Here is a 19,684-nt window from a genome sequence, read left to right as displayed (position 1 = left end):
ATGGCAAGAATTCCCAAGCAGGCACAGGATATAGTCCTGGCCACAGTAGATCAGGCACATTCACCATAGCAAAAGCCAGGGGTGCAACTCAGTAATCTGTCTTCTGTAGAATTCTCAAGATAGCATTCTAAGGTGTGTAAATGAGTCTTTCAGATGCCAACAGTTAAATAGAAAAGCAGCTAGTTTGGAATCTTAGTTCTTGATCCTTTCTGGAGTTGCCTTTGGCAAAATAGGAAAATGGCACTCCAGCTTATGCTAGTCACGGAGCTTTTGATGACTTTCCTTCCAGTACAGTATCTGTTTCTGAGGTCAGGGCTCCTGAAGAATTTTTTTTATATATATATAAAAATGGAACAGCCCCATACACCAGTGTTGTCTAGTGGAGGCTGGTGTACATTGGGTGAAAGGTTGACTGGCCAACAGTAGGTGGAGCCAGAGTCAATAAACCAAAGGTAAAGGTAAAGGGACCCCTGACCATTAGGTCCAGTCGTGACTGACTCTGGGGTTGCGCGCTCATCTCGCATTATTGGCCGAGGGAGCCGGCGTACAGCTTCCGTGTCATGTGGCCAGCATGACAAAGCCACTTCTGGCAAACCAGAGCAGCACACGGAAACGCCATTTACCTTCCCGCTATAGCGGCTCCTATTTATCTACTTGCACTTTGACGTGCTTTCGAACTGCTAGGTTGGCAGGAGCTGGGACCGAGCAACGGGAGCTCACCCGTCGCAGGGATTCGAACTGCCGACCTTCTGATCAGCAAGCCCTAGGCTCTGTGGTTTAACCCACAGCGCCACCTGCGTAGGTGGAGCCAACCATTTCTGGTTTTGTCCCCATTCTCCTGCCTGCTGCATTCTAGAAAGGCAACACTGAGACGGAGGAGGAAGAGGAGGTGCCTGGCAATGCCTCCCTTACTGCAAAGAGGTGGGCATGAGGGGGCTGGTTCAGGGCAGACTGAGCATGGTAGGGCAGTGCCCTATAAAGCCCAATAGATGAGCCCTCACTGCTGTTGTCTCAGGATTTCAGTCTTGAGTTCTCATGGCAACACCTGACTTCTTACCCCAAAGATCGCTGCCGAAGCCCCTCTGCCGCAAGGTATTGCCGAAGCCTCTTCTCTTTCTGCCATACCAATGGTGCTCAACAGCCTTCCCTGCTCTAATTTCTCATCATAGCATGTGGGAAAACCTGCTACGGTGACATCTTCCTTTTTAAACAAAGTCAAGGCGATTTAATAGAATGTCAGCTTTTCACAATGGATCTGGTTGTACCTGTGAAATAGTTACAATAGCTTCAACAACATTACTATGTAAATATATGATAATGCATCGGATGGGTGATGGAAGGGAAGCCAGCACACTAGCATGCCTACAGCTGCATAGCAGCAACATTTTTTTAAAAAAACAAAACAAAAGAAGGAGTCTGCAAAACCTATAAAAAGGAGAAATATGTGCGCTGATTGAGCAGGAACAATTACTAGGAAACATGGGCTGTGCCTCGTACAGAGGGCATCACACAGCCATCCTACCTGCTGAGCAGTCTCGCCCCTGGTAGCCTTCCTCGCAAGAGCACAGGCCCTCCTGGCAGAACCCGCGCCCGCTGCAGGCATTGAGGCATCTCAGCTGCCCACAGTCTTCCCCCACGTAGCCCTCCTGGCAGATGCAAGTCCCGTTGGCACATTTCCCCTTTCCGGAGCAGTCCTCAGGGCACCTGAGCTCGCCGCAGTCTTCCCCGGCAAAGCCCTCTTCGCAGATGCATTCTCCATCCACACAGAGCCCTCGGGAGCTGCAGTCAGTGGGGCAGCGGGCCTCTGAGCAATCCTCTCCGCTATAGTCACTGTCACAGATGCACTGCCCATCGATGCACACGCCCCGGCTGGAGCAGCCCATGGGGCAGAGGGGCTCGGAGCAGTTCTTCCCAGCCCAGCCTTCATTGCAGACACAACCACAGGATTCCAGGCTGAAGTTGCCATGGCCACTGCAGTGGGGGATGTAATCTAGCTGCCCTGGAAGGGTGGAGAAAAGCATTGCCATTAATAATGGTACTTAGCACACTTTGTGTGCTTTATCTTAGGCAGGCGTAGTCTCCTGCACAAATATGAGATGGGAGAACACCTGGATTGGCAGTAGTGCATGTGAAGAGGATCTAGGGCAGGCATGTCAAACCTGCGGCCCTCCAGATGTTTTGGACTACAATTCCCATCTTCCCCAACCACTGGTCCTGCTAGCTAGGGATCATGGGAGTTGTAGGCCAAAACATCTGGAGGGCAGCAGGTTTGACATGCCTGATCTAGGGGTCTTAGACCACAAGCTTATCCCGAGTCAACAGTGTGATGCAGCAGCAACAAACGCTAATGCTATTCTAGGCTGCATCAATAGAACTATAGTGTCCAGATCAAGGGAAGCAACAGTACCACTCTGTTCTGCCTTGGTCAGACCACACCTGGAGTACTTGTGTCCAATTCTGGGCACCACAATTTAAGAAGGATGTTGACTAGTGTGCAGAGGAGGGCAACCAAGATGACAGAGGGTCTGGAAACCAAGTCTGATGAGGAACGGTTGAGGCAGTCGGGTATTGTTTAACCTGAAAAAGATGAGACTAAGAAGAGATATGATAGCTATCTTCAAATATCTTAAGGGCTCCCGCATGGAATACGGAGCAAGCTTGTTTTCTCCTGCTTCAGAGGACAGGTGCCAAACCAATGGATTCCAGTTAGAAGAAAGGAGATTCTGACTAAACATCAGTAAGAGCTTTTGGACAGTGGAACAGACTCCCTAGGGAAGTTGTGCACTCTCCTTCCTTGGAAGTTTTAAAGCAGAGGTTGGATGGCTATCTGTCATGGATGCTTTAGTTCCTATTCCTGCATTGCAGATGGTTAGACGAAATGACCCTCAAGGTCTCTTCCAACTGTACAATTATATGACGCTATGCTTCTAATCATCTTTACAACTGTCCCATAGAGCAGTAGTATGACCCCCTTTCTGAAGATGGGGTGTGCTAGGATTACTTTGGGCAGCTGTCAAGGTCCCACCACGACTGTTTATTTCTTTTAACTTATTTTTTCTGGCCTGGTGATTTGAGCAATGCTGTCTGGCTGCATCAAGCTCTTTTTTAAAATTCTCCACAGTGAGTCTGGTATACTGTTGCTGTGGCTTGACGTGGGAAATTAAAATGGCAGCTAATCCCAGTTACCTGGCACTGTCCATGTTTGCTGCCGCTTGGTGAGCACACCGGGGCCTAGTGACAGAGGAGGTGCCCACCAGAGGTCGCTTTGCCCACGACCCCCTCAAAACTCAAGCTGGCCTTAGTGAGTCCGCCTAGTGAGGTGCACTGAGCAAAGTGGGTTATTTTCATTTGGGGTGGACTTGAAAATAGGCTAATTTCCCCCAACAGCCAGTTCCAGATTTGGAAATATGACCATGCTCTTGATTATGGAATTGTGATAGGGTCTGGTTACCACTCCTCTCCAGCTCCTCACAATCCTCACTTGTGTAAACTCCCCAACACTGCACTGCTGGCCCATCTCTTCCTTCCATCTTACCTACAGCTACTGGCAGGGAAGCAGGAAGAGGCCACCTAACACCACCGAGCAGGGCCCCCTTTCCTACCATGTTGGCATCCCAGCCACCAGAGAGCTTGGGTCGTATGATTAGGAAACCGACCTCCCAGGTAAGGCCAAACTAAAGGCCCTACTATTAGGAAAGGAGCAAAAGTTAACTCGGACGGTAGCCAGATTCTGCACGCAGATCTGCAGGACCAGTCTTCCCCCCCAGAACAAGACGGCCATTGGAATAGCAAACTCGGTATTGGACTGTGGGAAGTAGTTCCTTCGCTCGGGTACGAAACCGAGAACTTTGAGCAGCACCAGGGGAAAGGCCAGCTGGACCCTCCCTCTGGAAACATAGCCCCTTCAAACTCATAGACTCTTATATCCACCCCCAATGACAACTCCCATAGCCCTGTAAAGCATTTTTATTTTTAATAGCTGGTATATGACCATAATGAAGCTTGATTGATTGATTAGGAAACACATATTAGCTGTTCCGGAATGCTGTTCTGAATTGTATTAAAACTATGATACTTGTTCCAGACCAGGGACCATGAGTGCCTGGCATGTGTATAAACCATTACCTTATTTTTATGCACCCCATTTCACACAGATAGTACCAGGGATGTTCAAATTCAGAATTAAGGGAATTAGTGGGAGATCAACAAAATGTTGCAGCGTATACCTGTCCTGTAAGAGGAGCCTTGAGGTGCTGCTCAGGAACCTCAGGAGGAGGGGATTTCAGAAGAGGCCTCTACCATGCTATGTAGAGCTAGAGAGTTCAGATTATGGGTGCAATCCTATACATGTCTTCTGAGACGTAAATCCAATTGAGATAAATGAGACTTACTCCTGGGAAGATGTGTATAGGATTGCAGATTAAGTCTCTCTCTCTCTCTCTCTCTCTCTCTCTCTCTCTCTCTCTCTCTCTCTCTCTCTCTCCACTACCACAGGCAGAAGTGAACATAGAGTAATCCAGGATTTTAACAAAACTGTGATGAGGCTGAAGTGGGTTTCTCATCATGACTCTCCCAAGCAAAGCTACAGCAAAGGCAGCTCCTCCCTTGGTGTTCCATATGCACCTCAAAATTCATTCTCCAGGCAATGGAATCATAGAATTGTAGAGTTGCAAGGGACCCTGAGGCAGAGGTGGAGCTAGCTCACATGCTGTGTATCCGGGGGCGGGGCTAGCCGCCCGCAGGGGCGGGGCTAGCTGCCCGCAGCAAGTGGCGAGCTTCCCAGGGGGCTCTGCGGCAGGGATGACACCAGGAGCGGACTGCACCTACCGCACCCCCTTCCTCTGCCAGTGAAGACCACCTGGTCCAAACTCTCTGCAATGCAGGAATATGCCGCTGTACCATGTGGGCAGTTTAGTTTTTTAAGATTTCCCTATCGTTATAGGCTCAACCACCCCCAACAGTCTGTAAGTCCTGGAAGCACGCAGATCCTTACTAGACTACTGTATCTGAGATTAAAAATGAATGAATGAATGAATGAATAAATAAATAAATAAATAGTATTTTAAAGGGGTTGGCATTTGACTATGTTTTACACAGAGTAGAGCCATTTAAACTAAAGTAGCTAACTTAGTCATGCATATTACAGTGGGTCTACTCGGAGTAAAACTTAGTTGAATATCATGCTTGGATACAACTGTCTACCTAGGGAGCCCCCTGATAATGTAGAAAAACCTCTGCCTTTTTGTGTCTAGTCTCATCTCCCCTCAAAAACAGGAGGCACTCAATGAGCTAAGCTGGCTATTAGAGGCAAAGATGATGATAGAGAGCCCCTTTTGACAAGGCTTTTAAAAGCTCTTTCAAGCTGTTTGCTTTGAGGGTTTTTGTACCTATCAGTGTTTGAAAATCCTGTGGGACATTGGGCCTCCTTTCTCCTGAAGTAGCCACTGCTGCTTGACCCATGATGAAACTGAAGCCCAAACATGCCTGATGATATTAATATTTACACTTATTTTCATAAAGGTGCATAGTAATCATAATTCAAAGTCTTTACAGCATCCGTTTAGGACACAGGGAGATCTATGCACACTTTAAAAAAATAAAAGTTGACAACTGTTCTGGAAGCCCCTTTGGGTACGACTGGGAAAGTGGTGTTGCCAGAGGAGAGGCCTGCCCTCTTTCCGCTTCCTTCTCCTCCTTTCTCTGCGCCTCCTTGTTTTTAGAGATTTATACTCTACCCCGCAGGGAGCTTTCAGGGGAGCTTATGAAGCATCTAACATTACAATAAACGCAAATTAAAACAAAATATTAAAGCAACACAAGTAAAAAAAAAGAGTGGCATAAAAGCAGCCAGTAGACATAAAACAAATACAAAGCAGCATAAAAGCAAACAGCAGAGGATTAAAAAGCCCGATAAAAATTAAAAAGCTATTTGCTCTATGGGAGAAGAACAGTGGTACTTGTGCATTTTCTCCTGGGAGGGCAGTAGTGGGTGAACTGTGTCATTCAGACGGGCAGGGAGGGCAGAGAGGCATTCAGACAGGCAGGGAGAGCCTTAAGTGCTCCCTCTCCCAAGCATAACTTCTCCAAATGGATCTACTCCCCTCTGGTGCAGTCATTTTGAACTAAAAATAAAGCAGAGGAGATCTCCTCATGGTATCTGATCTCCTTTGACTACCCTTAACATTTCAGGCGCAATGATGTTCTTCTTCATTGGCTTCAAACACAGCTCGGATCTTGCAAGAAGTTTCTTATCTACTTATTATTTATTTCATAACATCTGTACACCACTTGATTGTAAAAAAAACAAACAAAAAACCAAACCCTCAAAGTGGTTTGCAAAAGGAGAAAACAATTACAACCCTACTTTAAAACATACAAATGTTAAAATACTAAAACAGATTTAAAAAACCTTAGATTATCTGGGTAGACTTGTCTAAACAAAGTCACTTCCGCATCTCACGGAGGTGGTGTTGTGGGTGTGGCCTGAGCGAACTCTCGCGATGGGGGCTGAGCGTGCAGCCCCCTCGCGAGATGGGAGTTCCCGCCTCCGTCATACCCGGGCAGACCAATAGGGTCAGGCGGGAGGCGGGGCTTCCCTTCTTTTAAACGAGCCGGAGGCGGGAACTCAGCCTCTTCTGCCCTGGCTCTCAGCCCATTCGGTTCACCCACCCACCCGCCCTTTAGGCTAGGCAGGTTAGGCCGACGCTGCTATGGACTTCAGTTGGTCGCCTTGGTTGGCCGGGGGGCCTGGTAGGACTTTTTCCACTTGGACTAGCCAAACTGGTTTTTTCACCTACCTCATAGCATTTTGTTACAACTTGGTTTGGCGGTTAGGCATTGGAAATTTGCATAAAAGAAGAAGGGGGGCAGATTACGTCATCCTCTGCCCAGAAATTGGAGATTTAATCCCGTTAAAGGGGTTCCGGGGGCGGTAGCTTTGTCCTGAGCCTACGGAGGTCAGGGCCTTATAGCACCCCCCAACGGTGGCCACTGGAGGTGTCTCAGTAGATGTACATCATTGGGCTCCTTTCTGGTGGTTAATTTCTCCCAGACTGTAACACACGGGTTACAGTCGGATATAGTCGGTTAGGTTCCAATGCCTAAGCCAATACTGCTCAACATCCGAAACCAATAAAGGTGTAGCCTTTTCGCCCACTTAAAATCATTTCACTGTGTCTTGTGTCTTATTTCCTGGGGAGTGAGGGACATCGCCACACAATGATGTTTTCAGCAGGTGCTGAAAAGGGTACAGTGAAGGCAGCTGCTGGATTTCAATAGGCGGGAAGGGGGAGGGCACCGCGGTTGCCCCAGCTTCACCCACCAAGGAGGGAGGAAGAGAGCGTGACCTGGGGGTGGAAGCAGAGGAGAGACTGCAGCAGCATTGCTTCCCCTCTCCTTGGCTGGGTTCCACTGTGTGAGTGAGCCCCCCCCCCCAGTGCCGTTTCACAAGGCTGGGATCCGACAGTCTGACGCCAGCCTTGCAAAGCTGCGCAGGGCTGCCGGGGTGCGTGTGTGAGGGCACCCCTCCAATTGGACTGATTTGAATCAGCTGCTTTGGCAGCTAGGGCTCAGCAGGTGTAGCCACAGCAGGCTCCCTCCATGCCCACCCCTGGGCGTGCCCCAATATGTATATGCTCCGGGCAGTGGTAGCACATGCTACGCCACTGTGTAGTCATGCCAATTCCACCAATTGGAGCAGTTAAGTGGGCCTGTGTGGGGTAAGGCGATCTCATAAGTCAACTGGTCCCAAGTTGTTAAGGGCTTCCTATGCTAATTTTGTTGTTTAGTCGTTTATTCGTGTCCGACTCTTCGTGACCCCATGGACCATAGCACGCCAGGCACTCCTGTCTTGCACTGCCTCCCGCAGTTTGGTCAAACTCATGTTCGTAGCTTCGAGAACACTGTCCAATCATCCTATGCTAATAGGAACACCTTGAACCTGGCCTGGTAGCAAATCAGTGCAAACCTCTGAGCACATGTGTTAAATGTTGACAAGGCCTCACTCCTGTTGGCAATTGGGCTGCAGCGCTCTGCACAAACTGCAGATCAAGTGTTGTGGGAATGTTCAGGGAGGCAGGAGAGGATATCCTTTCCAATTTGTGTTAACAAATTCTACAATTTAGCAGAGTGACATTCCCCTTTTTAAACTTGTGCAGCGGATAGCGTTTGCCAGGCTTGTATAAGCCTCTAAAATAAGTCTCCTGGTAAATTCCCCTTTATTCCCTCATAAAAAGATTAGACACGACACAGTCTTCTAGAAAAGTATAAAAAGGGTTTACTCACTCACTCGTTCTGTTTACAGATGGATCCCAGAAGGCAGACTTAAGTTACAAAAGTAATATACCTGGAAACTATCCCATAAGGAGATAGCTCCTAGCATCTCAAACTAAGCAATGTTGCTTCTTCGAGGAATGGAGTCAAAGAGAGAGAGATGGCCTCCAATGAGGTATTTTGTTACCTGCACAGGTGAGGCCATGCTCACCTCTCATCACATGCAGAGGAAGTCTGTCCCAGCCCAGGAGACAGGAAGTTCCGACTGGCTGGTCCAGGCACACCCTTTTTATGTCCACTCTAGGGATGTTGTTTTTGACTGCTCAATGTTTCACATCCCACAAGTGTGAGGGAAGCCGCACATTGAGTAATCCAGTCTGGAAGCGAGCAGCACATGAATTAATGTGCTTTCCCAGTCCAGGAATGGCTGTAGCTGTTGAACCAGCTGCAGTTGGTAAAAGGCACCAGAGGCAGATTTAGGGCAGCGACAGCGGTGCTCACAGCTGAGAAGGGCGCCTTCTCAAAGCCCAGTAATCACTTGCCTGGCTTTGAGAAGAAGGCATGAGGGTCTGACTAGGACCCTGCTAGAACCTTGCACCTCCTTCCCCAAGGGAGGCGTGAGGGCTGCATGGAGGGCATCAAATGGCCTTGCACAGAGTTGGATCCAAAGCACCCCCAAACTGTGAACCTGCTCCTTTCTGGTGTGAATCCGATTAAGTCATGATCTGATCTAGCCGCTCAGGGTTTGCAGCTGAAATTTTAATTAGCTGACACGTCGGTTGAGCTGTCTAGCAAAGGGCTCCGATTTGATCTGGAACGTGCAACTCTTGGGCATCTTTTCCCTTAATTATCTCAGACTTTATTATCCTCCAGATCTCTGTGGCGAAATGGAGTTTTCTGGCTCCTTTGCCCGCTGCCCAGAAATCAAACAGGAGACTCCAGGAGGGTGAAGTTACTAGCAGACCCTGCCTTGTGTTTGTGCGTCTCTCAAGTTCAGCCTCAATATTAGGCAAAGGGCAGGTCAGGAGGCGTCGCTTTGCCTCTGGTGACTCGCTCCCATCAGTCTAACTTCCAAGTGTCTAACTTCCATTCAAACAAAACCAACACTAAGCTGATGAATTTCACGTTGTTCGGTCTCTGGAGCCTCAGACTTTGAGACCCAGGTGGAGGAGCCTGGGAGGCAAGTCGTGTTGGGGCCTAGCCCTAGAGCACTCCCTGCTGCAGCCAGGAAATAGAAGCTGCATCCACAGGAGCATGGCACAGTGCACATGTGAATGAAGTAACAGCAAGAGCTTTTATTAAGCTGAGCAAAAGACAACCTGCAGGGTCCCTTTAGGCTAAGATTTTACCTGAAAGCCGGTCAGGTGCGGAGGCCTGGCAGCTCTTGTGATGGTCCTTCTTAAAGGCAATGCTGCGCTCGGTCAAGACAGCAGAATTCATTAACTTGCCGAATGTGGGGCCTGGTTGCTGTGAACAGGATCAAGTGAGGTGGCGTGTGGAGCCATTGTTGTGTGTGTAGTAGTTTGTGTGTTTGCAGAGGGAGGTGGCCCCTCAGGTGTCAAATTTTGGCTCTATCTGTGGTGTCAGCAGGAATCAAAGTCTTTTGTGAGGTGCTGCATAGAGAAAAAGAATTCTGGGGAACACCGGCAGAGAAATGAAACCGGGGCTGGTAGCCATTCTGGGATGAGTGCTCCTATTTGCCGAGTGGTTTTTGTCCTATGTTTTAGTCTCCTGCATTGCCCTTTTACAAAACATGCAGCTAGGGTTGCCAGACTCAATAGAGGACAGGACTTCTGTGCCTTTAATTGCCCTGCTCTCTTTTGAGTCTGGAAGCCTTAAAGAGAAACCAGCAGACCCTTGGTTTAATTTCCGAGCAAAGGGTCTGCTGGTTTCTCTTTAAGGTTTCCAGACTCAAAAGAGAGCAGGGCAATTAAAGGCACAGAAGTCCTGTCCACTATTGAGTCTGGCAACCCTACATGCAGCAGCAAATGCTGTAGTATTTGCAGGGAAATGGGTTCCCTTCTCCCCTGCAATTTGGGGATTGATCCGCAGTGGTGATGTTGTCAAAGGAGCCTGCCAGCTCTAGGAACTCCCATATATTTGGAAGCAAGGATTCATTTTAGTATTTTTTCCATGGCTCTCCCTGCTGGATGTGTACACAATGTGATGATAGGTCAAGGAGGCAGGCAGAAACTCTTTCAAAAACGCCTCTCTCTCTTAAAATAGTCCCTCCGGTGTAAAGCATTTTCTGTGCTCTGCCTCTCTCTTTTGGGACTGATATTCATTATACCAACAAACCCCTTTGAAAACCACCTTATTACAATAGCCTGCTGTTTCTTTAGTTTTGAAGAACAGACTTCTAGAGGTGACCAACTGAACCGTGGTCTTTCGGAAGACTAAACCTGAAGGAATACAAGTGAGCTCCACAAAGCTCTGTGCTTTGTTATTCAGATGAAAACCAGTGCTTTCATTATAAATGTTTTTGTTGATAGCTCCTGACTGCTGAAGATACTCTCCCAGGTGTTTTAACTGTGTGTGCATGCACACACTTCTGATTTATTTATGTTTTTTTTTAAAAAAGTTGCTAACAGGCATGTGTATGCTAAGGGACTTATGCATATGCAATTGGATGCAGGATTGCAGCTTCAGAAGATAGAAAGCATTGTATTCTTTGATATGTTGAAGGGGTGTCCACAAGGCCCACAATTTGGCTTCACTACCACAAGCCACACCCACAGGTAGTGGGGAACTAAATTGCGCTGCCAATCCTTGCCCAAAACAAGCTTGAAGCCACCAGAGATATTGAAGAATACCAATGAAAACAGAAACAGGTGTTCAAATGGCCACTTTTGGCTTATTTGCCCCATGTCTGGAATGGGGATCAATCAAGTGACTACAATCTGTATTTGCTGCTGTTCTTGCTTTCAGTCTGCAAGTGATACATGATTGATTACCACTCCCCTACTTCCCACGTCACATTTTGTTTCTTATGAATTAAAATGAATGGAATGATGTAATTTACAGCTAGTGAGACAAAGGGAAGCAGTGCTGCAGTGAGACAAATGTAGGGCGGCACAGGATAGCCCATCAGGTGAAGTCACCCCCACTCAATAGAAAGAAGGTTCAGTAGAAACAATACTGCTTTCAGCTACAAGATGGTTTTTGCAAACTGTTGTTTCACAGTTTTATTTTAGGCTGCTCAAGAGAAAACAATATATCTTGCTGAGCTTTACTGCTTCTACACTCTGGGTTTTAAAAAATGTTTTTATCATCATAATTTATTTATACCCCGCCCATCTGGCTGGGTTTCCCCAGCCACACTGGGCGGCTTCCAACAGAAAAATGAAATAAAATAATCTATTAAACATTAAAAGCCTCCCTAAACAGGGCTGCCTTCAGATGTCTTCTAAAAATCTGGTAGCTGTTTTTCTCTTTGACATCTGATGGGAGGGCAGTCCAAAGGGCGGGCACCACCACCAGGGTGGATAAAAATCAATGATTTTTTTAAAAAAATCAAAAAAATCGGATTTTTTTGATTTAAATCGGATTTTTTTGATTTAAATCGGATTTTTTTGATTTAAATCGATTTTTTTGATTTAAATTGGATTTTTTTAAATAAAATGCTTTTTGAGGAAAATATATTACCATCCAAAGGTTATTCCATCATGAAATAAAGATTAGTTTTTTAATTATGTAGAATAAGGTTGTATATGTTTAATTTTTTGGGTAAATAAATTCCATTAATCCATTCACAATGTCATGCTCTTCCAGAGGTTTTTGTAAGATTATTGGGCATTTCCTAACCCTAACCCTAACCCTACAAGATATTATCACAGATGATTGGTTTACTTTTGCAGTTCTCAAAACTGAATTTGACTCAACAGAGATCACATGCCTCTTCTTCACAGCAAAAATGTTATAACATGAACAGAGTTGAGAAAAAGACCTTAATCCTATTGTTCTACAAACCTATGAATACAGAAACAACCCCTTCAGTGCTAAGTTTCAAGAAGTTCAGTGAATAGAATAGAAACAATATTTTTCTGATTGTTTGGAGTGGACAGTATTTAAGTTTTTCATGTGTAGGCTGGGCTGACAGTCTAAGTTTCTTAAAATATATTATTTTGTTTAGCCAAATTAGTTAACAAACATGGATGTTTGTTTAAGCAAATAACATATGCTGTAATGTTATTGTTTCAGTTGAATAAATCTATTTAAATTGTTATTATTAAGGTAATGATTATTTTTAAGTTGTCCAAATATGAATAACCCATTAAACTGGGGATAAAAAACTAATATGAAAAGTTGTTATTCTAAAAATCTTCATCTACTTGCATATTAAAGTTATACCAGGAATAATTAGTCTTTATGTAGAAAACTATGATTTAAATCAAGCCTTACTGACTAGTGATTTAAATCGTGATTTAAATCAGATTGATTTAAATCAAATCCACCCTGACCACCACCAAGAAGGCCCTCTGCCTGGTTCCCTGCAACTTGGCTTCTCGCAACGAGGGAACCGCCAGAAGGCCCTCGGTACTGGACCTCAGTGTCCGGGCAGAACAATGGGGGTGGAGATGCTCCTTCAGGTATACTGAACCAAGGCCATTTAGGGCTTTAAAGGTCAGCACCCAACACCTTGAACTGTGCTCGGAAACGTACTGGGAGCCAATGTAGGTCTTTCAAGACCGGTGTTATGTGGTCTCGGCGGTTGCTCCCAATCACCAGTCTAGCTGCCGCATTCTGGATTAGTTGTAGTTTCTGGGTCACCTTCAAAGGTAGCCCCACGTAGAGCGCATTGCAGTAGTCCAAGCGGGAGATAACTAGAGCATGCACCACTTTGGCGAGACAGTCTGCAGGCAGGTAGGGGCTCAGCCTGTGTACCAGATGGAGCTGATAGACAGCTGCCCTGGACACAGAATTGACCTGCACCTCCATGGACAGCTGTGAGTCCAAAATGACTCACAGGCTGCACACCTGGTCCTTCAGGAGCACAGTTACCCCATTCAGGACCAGGGAGTCCTCCACACCTGCCCGCCTCCTGTTCCCACAAACAGTACTTCTGTCTTGTCAGGATTCAACTTCAATCTGTTTATTAACATTAAGTCTCTACACCATGGATAGGCAAACTAAGACCCCGGGGCTGGATGTGGCCCAATCACCTTCTAATCCAGCCCGCGAACAGTATGGGAATCAGCGTATTTTGACATGAGTAGAATGTGTCCTTTTATTTAAAATGCATCTCTTGGTTATTTGTGGGGCATAGGAATTTGTTCATTCCCCCCCCGCCCCAAAATATAGTCCATCGAGCCCCCCACAAGGTCTGAGGGACAGTGGACAGGCCCCCTGCTGAAAAAGTTTGCTGACCCCTGCTCTACACTCTGGTTTTGATTGGCTGTCTGACAACAAGGGAGAGACTTCTTCAAGATGTCGAAGGGTCTCTAGGGTAGTGTTTCTCAAAAGTTTGAACCTTTTCCTGAAACTTTATCTCCCGGGCCTCACTCAAGAAGCACTGTGCTCAAGAAGAAACACTCAAGAAGCACTGTGCCAAGCTAACCTTGGGTTCAGACTAAGGCTGAGCTCAAAATTATTGCTTGAGAACTCTCAGCTCAAATTGGTGCGTGCAATCTGGGCTGTCAGAAAAGCGTGTTTGTGTTTTTAGCTGGGCAATAGATGTGGTGGGGATTAAATGAAATGCTTTGAAAGGTTCCTGCGAAGGTGCTACCACTGATACTGTGGCCCCCAATGAATCTTTTGAAGAATTTTGACACCCCATCAAAATTTACCATGGTCCTCCTTATATTCAATGCTTCTGAGAGTTCTTGTTACTTGGGGAGGGGGGGAATTTTCACTCAACTCCAAATATTCATTCAACCATGAAGCTAGCTGGGCAAATCATTATTTCGCTGTATAACCCACCTCACAGGGAAGTTATGCAGGCAACATAGGACAACGCATCATGCATGCCACCCTGGGTTCTTTGAACAGACGTTTGGTTACAAACTTGATAAATGATATAATACCGTGTTTTCCCTTTTTTAAGACACCGTCTTATTACTTTTTTTTCCTCCAAAAACCACAGGGTGGCTTATTTTCGGTGGGATGTCTTATTTTTTTATTACGGTTTTTATGGTACCTTATGGTCTCCTCGGCCGGGCCAGGCCGCTGGCTCGGGGCACTGCTGGGCGCTTTGAGCTGCTGGGCGCTTCGCGCGCTCCAGCAACCGTTACTAGACGGCGGGACAGCAGGCCTCCTCGGCCGAGCAGAGGCGAGGCCGCTGGCTCCGGCGCTCCGCCCGGTGCTGCTGGGCACTGTGAGCTGCTGGGCGCTCCACGCACTCCAGCAACCGTTACTAGACGGTGGGATGGCAGGCCTCCTCGGCCGGGCGGAGGCGAGGCCGCTGGCTCGGGCGCTCTGCCCGGTGCTGCTGGGTGCTCCGAACTGCTGGGCGCTCTGCGCTCCAGCAGCCGGTTCCGGATGGCAGGCCTCCTCCTCCTCCTGCTGCCACAGCTGGCGTGCTGGGTCCCACTGGCTGGCTGGGGCGCTCGGCGGTCTCGCTCCACATGGCATGGAGGTATGTCTTATTTTTGGGGTATGTCTTATATTTTGCAAAAGGTTAAAAATCCTGCCATGACTTACTTTATGACTGCGCCTTAAAAAAAGGGGAAACAGGGATAAATATGCAAACTTCTGTTTGGCAGATGAATGTGCAGAGATTCTCACACTCAGTCCACTGGTTTCTGCTTCTGCACTTCTCCATCTCATCCAGAACAGAACTTTAGCATCTCCCTTAGCAGAGAAATGAGCTCCCAACATGGGCTCACCTTGGACATTTCTCATCTAGGAGAGATGTAAAAGCTCTGTTTCAATTGTGGTGGATATATGTAGGGGGAAAGCACAAAGCATTCAGGTTACCTGGTCCCTCAACTTCTCCATCATGTCTGAAGCATTGTGCATGGAGGAGGATGCTTTCAAGCCTCCCAGATAAGAGTAGACAGTCTCATGCATGCATGTTCATTCTTCAGCAGGTTGCAGTCTGGAGCACCCCCTGGACAGCCCCAAAGACAGAATTGTCCCTCTGCTTCTGTCTCACCACTATCAACAAGTTTTAGCTTCTAGTTGGCCATTTCACTAGTGTGTTTGGTGGGTACGAAGTGTGGCCTAGCACAGTGGTCCCCAAACTGCTCTACCCCAGACCACTTGAAAACTGCTGAGGGTCTTGATGGACCGCTTAATGATCATTATTATTTTGGGCTGATTATGGCAATTGTAATGTAATGTAATGTAATTGCCAGGTGCTCTATCATTTTAATTGTATTTTAATTGCTTTTTTATTTCTTATACATTGCATCATATTACAATCTGAATTCCATAGAATTCAAATCACAATACAATAAAATCCAATGCAAGAAATAGAAAAAGAAATAAAACCCAATTCAAAAAATCAATATGAATAGTTAATGCAATAGATGTGCTATCTCCCGACTTCAACCACAAATCCATAGCCATGCTGTAGGCCATATGAATGAAGCTTGTGGACCACAGTTAGTACATGGACCACACTCTGGGAACCCCCCACTTAAGAATCAAGGTACCAATGCCTAAGTGCATTCAGGTATCTTCCCCCTAAATCAGCTAAATACGCAGGGGCTGAAAGCTGATCTGGGGACTGACCTCTCAAAGCCAGCAAGGTGTGGCATATACTTGAAAGGGGGAGCACAGCAACCTGCCAATTGGACACACATCTTGCCCAAATGGATAAGGAGGGTCCCCCAATTTAGACCTTTCCATATGATTAATTACAGTCATACCTCGGGTTGCGTACATGATCCCTGCGGGAGGCACATTCGCAACCCGCAGCACCGCGTCTGCACACACGCGTTATGCGATTCGGCGCTTCTGAGCATGATGTCATTTTGCGTTTCTGCGCATGTGCGAGTGCCGAAACCCGGAAGTTACCCATTGCGGTACTTCCGGGTTCAGCGCAGAGCGCAACCCCAAAACGCACAACCCGTAGCGTTCGCAACCCGGGGTATGACTGTAATTTATTTTGTCCATGAAATGTCACTAGACATACCTTTTTTAACTGGGTGGCTTGGGGTACAAACTTTTTGGGTTTTTTTGTTTTGGGTGGTGGGGAAAGAGGAAAGGTATAGAAAAAGGGAGAGAAGGAGAGAAAGATAGACACCTGGGTTTTTTTTTTAAATGAAAGTGAATCTAATGTCTGTGAGTTAGGATTAAAACTAGAGCAAATTCCAGGTCTGCAAAGCTTGAGGGCATTCCTGGAAATCTGAAAGCACAATGCAGAATTCTGCCTACCCCAGCAGTGCTTGGGATTCCAGCTGTTGTTGGGCTACAACTCCCATCACCCCTGATGGAATGATGGGAGTTGTAGTCAAACAACAAGCTTGAGAACCACTAAGCAAATGACTCATCAATTCATTCTTTTTTTATTTGTAATTTCTTAGCTTTCACCAAGACCCCACGGCACCAGTTACTACCTGTGGCTGCATTTTCTTGGCAGCAATTGGAGTTGCATTGGTCACGAAGCACGGACACCTCCCTCTCCAGCATCTCAATCCTGCTCAGCAGCTCTTGTATGTCCCGGGAGGAGGCGGCACACTTGCAGGTCTGTTTGGGGAGGTTTATCCTGTGGGTGAAGGTGACCTGGCTCTCACTGTCTGAGGTCTGTTCGGTGTATTCCGCCATCCGGTCATCTTCTGAACTCACCTCTGGGTCAGACGAAGCCTCTAGGGATGTTGCGCAGAGGCTGTCCAGAGGCACATTTATGTTGTATATATGGCTGAAGACCATGGGCTGGTCTTTGATAGGTGCCGTGTAGTTGGTGAAGCCCCCTTCGGTGTCAGTCACCTGTCTTTTTACCCTCTCCGTCATCACTTCCAGGCGGCACTCGAAAGGTCTGAAGATGGACCCCAGCAGCATTAAGTGGAGACTGACTAGAATGTTCCTTAGAACTGCATGTTCACCATCAGCCCCCATTTTCTTAGGGAGGACAGGAAGCTTCTGTCCCAGCGATGGAAGGCAGGGTTCTAGCGGAACCTGAAACAAAGCACATGAGGGGAATTCATGAGACCAGTGTTGGGAGTAGATCCTAAGAGGATATGATAGATTTGAGGCTGAAATCCTTTGCACAGACAGTAGAAACATCTATGCATGTAAGCGTAGGATTAAGTGTGTGTGTGTGTGTGTGTGTGTGTGTGAGAGAGAGAGAGAGAGAGAGAGAGAGAGAGAGAGAGAGAGAGAGAGAAAGAAAGAAAGAAAGAAAGAAAGAAAGAAAGAAAGAAAGAGAAGGTTGATTGGGAAGAACTAAGCAAAAATGAACAAAACCCACCAATTTTCAATTCAGTTATAATCCATAATTAGGAAAAGTTAAGGGCAACAGTTACAACTATTATTGCTGACAACTAGTATACAGTACCTCTAAGCACTTGCAAAGTGCTTTACAGTCTTAAGAAAACAATGTTTTCTTCTTCTGTTTCAGTGTATCTGATGAAGTGTGCATGCACACGAAAGCTCATACCAAAATAAAAACTTAGTTGGTCTTAAAGGTGCTACTGAAGGAATTTTTTTATTTTGTTTCGACTCAGACCAACACGGCTACCTACCTGTATTAAGAAAACAATGTTATCCGCACTTTCCTAGGAGTAAGCCCCATGAATTAAATGAGATATTCTTCTGAGCAGAAGATATAGGATTGCATGATATGTTCTCAGGGAACACATAGGCCACACACTGATGTCACAGCACCATGCAGTTAAATCAGCTTTGCCCATATGATGACATCTCTGAGGGCAAAGGGAGGATGGGTGCTTTAACTGAGTTTCCTGAATTGCAGGGGGTTGGACTAGATGACCATCAGGGTCTTTTCCAACTCTACAATTCTGTAATTCTATGAATTACTCACTTGTGTATGGGTGTCTTAAGTGAAGTTTTTTTTAAAACTTTTAAAAACACATCACTGTACAAATAGACATTTTTTTAACAGCAAAGACTTCCCTTAACAAAATCAGGGGCCTGGGCTGTGGCCACCCTCCCTGGGCTCCAATGCTTCAATTAAAGCCTAGAGCAGGCACCCCCAAACTGCGGCCCTCCAGATGTTTTGGTCTACAACTCCCATGATCCCTAGCTAACAGGACCAGTGGTCGGGGAAGATGGGAATTGTAGTCCAAAACATCTGGAGGGCCGAAGTTTGGGGATGCCTGGCTTAGAGGAAGATGTCATGGGAGAACTCTTCCTATGGGGCTTTTTCTGATCAGCAAGCGCAGCCAACTGGGGAGGTTACAGAGCAGAGGAGAAAAGTTTAATGGGAAAATGAACACCCACAGTTGCATTTCAGTGATAAAGCGAGTTCAACTCTACACCCCTGATATTATAGGAAAATGAGGCAGAAAAAAATGGAACAGGTGAAGAAAGCTTTCAATAAATTAGAGGAGAGGTTTCTGAGCAGCACTAGATTAAGGTGATTGTCTTGCCAGAATTGCTTGGAGGTTTCACCCCCCCCCCTAGTTCTGCTCCATCGGCAGCACTTAGCTTTCGAAGGCATGGCTTCTGAAAAGAGCTAAACTAATAAGTAACCTTGATAATGAAACAGTCTGCTTAAAAGAACAATTCAACCCTGTAAAGATAATGGCATTCACACTTACCCTCTCAAACATCAGTAGTTTGATGTTCTCCAGCAGTACCTTCAGTGGTATCGGTCTGCTGCTCTGAAGTGTCTAAAACTGGTTCAATCAGCAATAATTCACTCCAGTTTGCTTTGGTGCATCTGTACAGACCACGATTATGTACCTTGCATCTGAACTTACTGCTGGAGTAAACTTGCAGCTGTTTGAGGTGGCAGGTGCAACAGGCACACATTCCCCCTTCCTTGCTCACTGAAATAGCTCCACAGAGTAGAACGTGATAAAGTACTGGAACAAAAATAAGGATCCCTACTTTTTTTTAAAGAGCAATTTATTAAGTTTTCCAAATAAACAAATTAAACACATTACACCAAACAAAACATTCAAAAACAAAAACAACACACACAAAATTTCTCTTTATAGCAATTATTCCCATATCTCTCATTCCAGTGCTCTGCCGAGCTTGACTTCCCTCCCTCCCCTCATTTGGTTTTCTTTCCAAATCTTATCTCGCAGTTCCTTAATCCTATTTAAAGTCATTTCGTAGGATTTATTTCAGTCCTGCAAGTGTCTTTAAACCTCTACAATTCTTTTCCATATAGTCCACAAATTTACTCCAATCTTTTTGGAACTTTGCCTCCCTCTGGTTTCGGATCCTGCTAGTCAGTCTTGCTAATTCCGCATAGTCTATCATTTTTGTCTGCCACTCTTCGATCGTTGGTAAATCCTGAGTTTTCCATTTTTGGGCTAACAAATTCCTAGCCACGGTT

General features: G+C 46.2%; 1 protein-coding gene across 1 annotated transcript in view; it reads right to left on the bottom strand.

The window, feature by feature from the left end:
• Positions 1-17,287, bottom strand: part of TNR (tenascin R) — a 77,847-nt gene extending 60,560 nt beyond the window's left edge. Inside the window, exons 1-2 of the mRNA XM_060276597.2 lie at positions 16,773-17,287; positions 1,523-1,999 (exon numbers count right to left, since the gene is read on the bottom strand). Of these exons, the coding sequence (XP_060132580.2) occupies positions 1,523-1,999; positions 16,773-17,271 (976 nt within the window). The 5' untranslated portion in view covers positions 17,272-17,287. The remainder of the gene's footprint in view (positions 1-1,522; positions 2,000-16,772) is intronic.
• Positions 17,288-19,684: the final 2,397 nt, after the last annotated feature.

Source organism: Zootoca vivipara, chromosome 7 (assembly GCF_965207765.1).
Source record: "Zootoca vivipara chromosome 7, rZooViv2.hap1.1, whole genome shotgun sequence".
NCBI classification, from domain to species: Eukaryota; Metazoa; Chordata; class Lepidosauria; order Squamata; family Lacertidae; genus Zootoca; species Zootoca vivipara.
The sequence above is the reverse complement of the archived record's forward strand: the minus strand, read 5'-3'. Positions and strand labels throughout refer to the sequence as shown.